Raw genomic sequence first — 7,720 nt, 5'->3', positions numbered from 1 at the left:
TATGCAGGAAAATCAATTGAGATAGCAAGATGCTCATGGTGAGCAAGTATTGAGACATTCCACTAGAGCCTCACGACCTCCACAGAGATATGCTCCATCTCTAGATTATGTCATGTTGACAGATTGTGGTGAGCCTTCATGCTTTGAGGATGCTATGTCTAGGAATGACAAGCATAAGTGGGAGAAGGCTATGCAGCCAGAGATGGATTCTTTGATGAAGAATGCTACTTGGGATTCGGTTTATTTGCCCAAAGGAAAGCATGCATTGCAATGCAAATGGGTTTACAAGCTGAAGATGTCTCTAGCAGATGCATTGCCTAAGTATAAGGCAAGGTTGGTAGCCAAGGGTTTTAAGCAGGAGAAGGGTACTGACTTTGATGAGATCTTTTCCCCAGTGGTGAAGATGACCACCCTTCATATAGTGCTTGCATTGGTTGCCAGAGAGGACATGGAGCTTGTCCAAATGGATGTAAAAACAGCTTTTCTACATGGAGATCTTCATGAGAATATCTATATGCAGTAGCCAGAGGGGTTTGTTGTGCAGGGCAAAGAACATATGGTATGCAAGCTTTAGAAAAGTCTTTATGGGCTGAAGCAGGCTCCTAGGGAGTGGTACCATAAGTTTGATGCATTTATTCGATCCCAAGGGTACACATGGAGTGAGACAGATCATTGCCTCTACACAAAGAAGGCATCAAATGGTAGCCTTCTTATTTTGATTTTATATGTTGATGACATGCTTATTGCTTGGAAATCTACTTTGGATGTGGATGCCTTGAAGAAAAGGTTGCATGAGACCTTTGACATGAAGGATTTGGGTGATGCCAGTCACATACTTGGCATGAGGATTGTTCGGGATAGGAACAAGAAACTCCTTCATTTGTCACAGAAAGAGTACATTAGCAAGGTACTTGAGTGTTTCAATATGGAGAGAGGGAAGTCCATAAGTACTCCGTTGCCTCCATATGTGAAACTCAGGCAAGCAGACAGCCCTAAGTCAGATGAGGAGTGGGCTGAAATGGTAAAGATACCTTATGCATCCGCAGTAGGAAGCTTGATGTATGCCATGGTTGCTACACGTCCAGATATTGCTTTTGCAGTGGGAGCGGTTAGCAGGTATATGGCAAATCCTGGCAAGAAGCATTGGGAGGCAATGAAAGGTATCATGAGATACTTGAATGGTACAAAGAACATGTGCATTTTCTTTGGGAGGAAGGACAGATCTGTTGTTGGATATGCAGATGCTGATTTTGTAGGGAATGTAGACACTAGGAGGTCTACTACAGGATATGTTTTCTCATTCATTGGAGGTGTAGTTTCATGGGTCTCTCATTTGCAGCCATGTACGGCTTTGTCTACCACTGAGGTAGAGTATGTTACAGCCACTGAGGCATGCAAGGAAGCTATATGGCTTACTCGTCTAGTGGGAGACTTGAGCATTACAGGAGAGGTTCCAGTTTTGCACTGTGATAGTGAGAGTGCCATCCTGTTGGCACGAAATCCTATCTTCCATGCGAAGAAAAAGCATATTGATGTGAAGTATCACTTCATCAGAGAGGTGATTAAGGACAAGCGCATCCAGCTTGTCAAGGTTCACACAGATGAGAACCCTGTAGATCTTCTTACAAAGAGTCTTTCCTCAGAGCGGTTTGCACATTGCAGAGTATTGATGGGTGTCGGATGACATTAGGATGCCCATCTTCTCCCTTAAAGGCGCATTGGCCTTTACATGGGAGGTTGTTGGGGTAAAGGCCAATGGCCCAGTCTATACCCCTTTGTACCATACATACATAATAAGAGCTTACCTTGATCTGGGTGAGTTAGCACCCACAAATTTTGGTGTTCTCCCTTTCTTTGTTGCTCTTCAATAAGACCTCCTCTCCATCACGGATAGTCAACGATGTATGGACGTACGGACTATCAGCGAACGTACGGTTGTACAAATGAAATCTGTACGGACGAGCTGTTGTACATCATTGGAGCAGGAAGTGTACGGACGATATGCAACAGGAGGAGCAGGCAGGAAGTCAAGAGCTTGGGCTGGAGGCTAGAGCTCAACAAGGCTCTAATACCAAATGTTGAAAGGTGAGACCAAGAAGTAAGAGTGAGCTGAGAGCAAAACATTGAACTAGAATAGATAAGATAGAGTGAGTACAAGTGAGGAGGTGGTTTTGTCCAAGTGACAAAACCACACTAACCCACTAACTGTGGTTAGGGGGAAAAACCTCTAGTGAGGGAAAAGTGCCCCTAACTCACTTATGGATTACATTGGTCATTGCCTAGAAAATGCCAATAATTCTAACAGTAGGCATGGAGATTGGGACTGGAGGGAAGGTTGAGAGAGAGATAGGGAGACCGGAGGCATAGAGAGATAGGTTGGGCACATGTGGTGGTTTCGATTGTATTCTATCAAGAAATTTCCTACCAGATGTTATTGGGGCACATGTGAGACTGAAGCTCATAGAAACCTATCGGGGTTATGTCCAAGTGACAAAACCACACTAACCCACTAACTGTGGTTAGGGGGAAAAACCTCTAGTGAGGGAAAAGTGCCCCTAACTCACTTATGGATTACATTGGTCAGTGCCTAGAAAATGCCAATAATTCTAACAGTAGGCATGGAGATTGGGACTGGAGGGAAGGTTGAGAGATAGGGAGATCGGAGGCATAGAGAGATAGGTTGGGCACATGTGGTGGTTTCGATTGTATTCTATCAAGAAATTTCCTACCAGATGTTATTGGGGCACATGTGAGACTGAAGCTCATAGAAACCTATCGGGGTTATAGACATAGGTTAGAATAGAAATTCGGAGAAGCAAGGTTCTTCATTCGTATTGGATTTCCTCCTTTGTTGGACGGACGTCCGATTGCATTTGTCAGGCATTCGATTGCGTGCTGTACTTGAACTATGCCAAAAGCTCTCCATGTGCACACAAGGTGAGATTGAGAAAGTAGAGAAAAAGAAGCTAGAGTGAAATAGTAAGTTCAAAGTGGACCAAATAGGTCCCCCCAACGTGCAAAAATGGGAAATTCAATTAATTAGTTGCAGCGCACATTGAATAAAGGTATTAAGATAAGGTTGAAGTCTCGATATATGCAATTACGAATTAGTGCGCTCGTAGCTTCTCGAATAGGTCCCCCCAATGTGAAAAAATGGAAAATTCAGTTAATTTGTTGCGGCGCACTTCAAATGAAGGTATTAAGGTAAGGTTGAACTCTCGAATTAATGCGATTGCGAATTTAGTGCGCTCGTAGCTTCTCGATCCTTCTGTCAGCCTCTGCTTCTCGATCCTTCTGCCGCCAACAGCTTCTCTAGAAGCTTCTCTGCGCCAATATATAGAGAACAACCACCCAAAGAGCAGGAGGGCAAAGAGGGCAAGGGGAGGAGGAGAGGGGAGCTGCAAGGGTGGGAGGCAAGGATGAGAGGCGCAGGGAGCACGAGGTGTAATGTTCCAAATTAACCTATGATAATGCTTGGGGCAAGGGTGTAGAAGCAACTAATTAATTGAATTTAATTTTCCCAAGTGATTAGTAATTTCCAATTAGTAAGCTCCAATAGGCACAATTCCCTTTGAACTCCAACACTCCAAACAAGGTGAATGATAATGAATCATTCATAAGGCATGCACGAGATCCAAATAGCTAAAGAGGACGGAGATGATGAATTGAAAGTGGTGAGAGAGAGAGAGAGAGAGAGAGAGAGAGAGAGAGGCGCTAAAAATGTGGAGGATTTTTTGAGGAAAAAATAGCAAGTAGATCAATAAAAACTCGAGATTTTTTGAAAATAAAAAATGGTGATTTTCGCTTCTTACCTATGGCTATGGGAGGCCAAAAAGAGAGAAGAGGCTTCTTACCTATGGCTATGGGAGGCCAAAAAGAGAGACGAGAAGGGCGCCATGAGGTGTAATGTTCCAAATTACATAACCTATGAGAATGCTTGGGGCAAGCGCTTAAAAGGGACTAATTAATTGAATTTAATTTTAGTAAGTTCAGATAGGCACAATTCCCTTTGAACTCCAACATCCAAGTGGTGGTGGAGGAGCGATGATTCAAACATGGGAATTCTCGAAACTGAGGAGCGGAGGGTCGATTTCTGTCATGACGACTGGTTGCGGTGTAACTAACTAATGTCGTATTTTAGACAGTGTAAACAGTAGGGCAATCTGCACGCATGATTTTTGGTTGGTTGGCAGAGAATCGGAGTTTTGATAAAGAGCAAGGCGACAGAGGCAAAAGAAAGAATGTAACCTCAATGGGATGATATCTCGAATTTTCTGCGTGCCTCAATGGGAAGAGAACCTCCATGACTTCCATGACTTCCATCGCCTGAGATGGTGAAGGACGCGTGAAGAAGCAGGAAAGGTTTATGTCTCAAAACTTCATCGCCATTTCCCCAAGCTTCGTCCCTGCAAACGACTATTTCAGCTCTTTTTTGATGCTTCTCCCATCTCCCGCACACCAATCCTCTCTGGCTTTTCCTTTCGCAAATGGACAGTCCCTCACCCCAGCATTGTTGGCCGCGCAGCATCTTGCCTTGCCTGGAAGCAATTCATTGCAGTTGGGAAAGTACCCAGTTGAGTTTTTGTCCGCTTTAGTGCATTCCTGAGAAACCCATATTTCGGTACAATGAGGGGCCGGATCACTGAATCTGACCCGCCGTTGAAGCGGGCTCGGCTTGGTGAAGCCCCAGGGGGAGGCGAAAATAAGTCGAAGCAGGCTCAACTGGAGCAGGAGCGGGCACTTGTTCGGCTTATTGAAGAGCGGCGCTCTGTCGTGAGGTGCATTGAGGAACAAACTCGAAATCTTGAGGCACAGGTCTGCGTTAACGGATTTCCATCAATGTTAAAGAGGATCTCAAACTTCGCTTCATTGTCCCTATCCTTATTAGGCGTATCATCTCGCGTTTGTTTAAATTTACGAACAGACCTTGCTGTGGCTGAACTTGATCGTTCTAAGCGTTCGTGGTTTGGAGTTTGCATTGAATGCGGTCACGACCTTGGTTAAGCGAGACTCGACCCAGACCACAATGGATAGCTCGTTTCCTCTGTTTTTGTTCAATTCAGGCCAGCGGTCCTCTTCGAATTGTGAACAGTGACCATGTTTCTTCATGAAACGAGCTAGTTAGCTTACGTCTTGCCTCCATTCATTAATACTGAATATATTCTTCTGCCTAGGCATCATTCTGTGCAGTTGTAGTGTGGAAGCATCGGAAACCTTTAACTCCAATGGAGCTCGATTATAGTCTCAGCTTGTTTTATGCTTGTTATTTGATGTGGAAGCGGGAGAAACGAAATCGGATTAGTGCTTGCATTTGTTGAGCCAAACTGCATGTTTCATGTACGTACGTATGTTCTCAACTGTTAGTATATTCCAGACAAACACAGAATGTAGGCAAAGAGTTATAGCCGAGGGGGCTTTTGGGTATGCTTCTCACAAGGAAACGCATTCATTCATAGCAAGCCTCTAAGAATCCTGATCTTTTAATGTCTAATTTAGTAACTGCTGCAGTTGGGTGAAGCTCAGAAGAAGCTTGCGGAAGCAGAGGCTCAACTGGCATGCCTGCGCAATCAGACCTTACCAGTGCTTTTCTCTGGATGCTCAAATGCGCATCCTCTTGAAAATGGCACGATCAAACGTGAGGGAGATGGCGACCGTCTATTGGAAAACAAAAGTGCGGATGGGATTGCTGTTCACAGAAAATCGGTGTTATCAAAGCTTGCTTCAGGAGACTCAAATGGGCATACATCAAAAAATGGACGAGTTAAAGTCAAAACTGAGACAGAAGGTGACCATACATTGGAAAACAAAATTGTGGGTCGGACTCAGCTTTATTCTCGAGGTTCAAACGGGCAACATGAACTTGTTAAAGCCAAACTTGAGCCAGATGGTGACCATCCGTTGGAAAACAACAGTATTGATGGGACTGCTGTTCCTTGGAAACCTTTGTTAACAAGGTGCTCAAATGTGCATATTGTGGGAAACAAATCTGTGAACGTTAAAACTGAGACAGATGGTGATCATTCTTTGGATTATAAAAGTATGCACGGTGCTCCTCTTGCTCGGAAACCAGTGCTACCAAAGCTTTATTCTGGAATGTCAAATGGGAAAAATGAACCCGTTAAATTTCGGCAAGATGGCGACTATTCATTGGGAAACAAAATTGGGGGTGGGGTACCCCCTCCTCGGGAACCAGTGTCAACAAAGCATTCTTTTGGAGGCTTAAATAGGCAGCATTTTGTAAATGAAACTGTTAAAATCCAAGTTCAGACAGATGGTGACCATACCTTGGAAAAAAAAAAGGGGGAAAGAAACACTCGTCCTTGTGAAACAATGTCAGGTACACTAGGTTCTAGACAAGGTGCCAAATCTGGACCCAACATCAGAGCTGCAAGTGCCTCAAGATCACATCCTACTGTAACAAGTACAACTGACAGTGATGTTGACATGTTGGGATCTTTTTCCAGAGAGCCAATAAGCAGTGACGCAATTCACATGAAGTCAGAGACTGAAAGCTCATCGGAGATAAAATTGACAACTACGGCTTCAGGTATGATTAATTTCAAAATATTGTATGTGCTCAATGTTTTACATGAACCCTGTTGAACAGCCATAGTGAGTTTTGTCAGGTCAGCTTTGCATGCAGAAGCAAAAATCTGCTTGTTCAGCATCTGTTGTATCTGAGGTGATATGCATTGATAGCACTAGTTTAACAGAATTACATGACCTTCAACGTTAGAATTATAGTTTTATTTTAGTTAAAACTTTTTTTCTTCCAGTTTGTCCAGTGTATAAGCTCAAATATGGAATTACATTCATATATGTCATTGCTCATAAATAGTTGGTTTAGTATAACTTGGAACTATTATAACAGACGGCGGGACTTACTTTCAATTAAGTTAATGATTTAGGAACTTCTGGATAAGTATAATGCATTATGACCGTCATATCATGCATGACTCATCATGCATGACTCATCAAAAGGGTAAAAATAAATAATATTTTACCACCCATGGCAACCCTTTTGGCTAGAGAACTGCATGGCCCATCTTATATGCATCATTCTACTGGCACCATACAGCAATGTCCCAGCGTGGCATTATGAGTAAGAATGGCAATAAATACTGTTTGCAACTTTAGTACCTACCCAAGATTAAATGATACAAGTAAAATTATCAAGGTCATTCTAAGTGAAGTTCAGTCGACAGATAGCGAAGACCAAAACAACTGGACACTAATCTAAGTACCAATCCTTTCTAAGCTATAAAAGTTCTGACTACAAATTTGACTCTCAAAGAGGTAACGTTCAAATTTACAGTGTTTTTTGTCAAGCTTCCCTTAACATTATTTTCTTTCTCATAAAATATCCACTTTAGGAAGAAATCCATTTGGTCTTTTCTCAACTTATGTACACCCTTTAATGCATTTCCGAATTAATCTTAGGGCTTCTTTATGCGTTGGCCCTTCTGTTATTACGGATCCATGCCATCTTATATATTTTCTGAAATTTCAATGGGGATTCCCAATCTGCCGTGCAAGGGAACCTTGGCAAGGTTGAATTACTTTGCCAGTCCGATATGGAATCATTATTGCCTACAATCTTTGGGTGCCATCATTAAGTTTAGCGATGGGTACAATGACTCCACCGTCTGGCGTAGTACACTCTCAGCTGTGTTGTTTGCATTTGCTTGCATTTCCAGTCCATGTAAATTGAAAACCAAAG

The 7,720-nt window shown here is 42.9% G+C and overlaps 1 protein-coding gene across 3 annotated transcripts in view; it reads left to right on the top strand.

Annotated features, from left to right (window-relative positions):
- The first annotated feature begins 4,070 nt into the window (after positions 1–4,070).
- LOC147899094 (uncharacterized) overlaps positions 4,071–7,720 on the top strand; it is a 43,846-nt gene continuing 40,196 nt past the window's right edge. For all 3 annotated transcript variants that reach the window (XM_087378644.1, XM_087378646.1, XM_087378645.1), the window contains exons 1-2: positions 4,071–4,815; positions 5,509–6,547. In XM_087378644.1, the coding sequence (XP_087234770.1) occupies positions 4,627–4,815; positions 5,509–6,547 (1,228 nt within the window). In that variant the 5' untranslated portion in view covers positions 4,071–4,626. The remainder of the gene's footprint in view (positions 4,816–5,508; positions 6,548–7,720) is intronic.

This window comes from Dipteris shenzhenensis, chromosome 8, assembly GCF_047967505.1.
Source record: "Dipteris shenzhenensis isolate YYH24624 ecotype China chromosome 8, Dip_SZ_1.0, whole genome shotgun sequence".
Classification (NCBI taxonomy): Eukaryota; Viridiplantae; Streptophyta; class Polypodiopsida; order Gleicheniales; family Dipteridaceae; genus Dipteris; species Dipteris shenzhenensis.
Note: the sequence above shows the minus strand (reverse complement) of the source record. Positions and strands in the feature narration are given on the sequence as shown.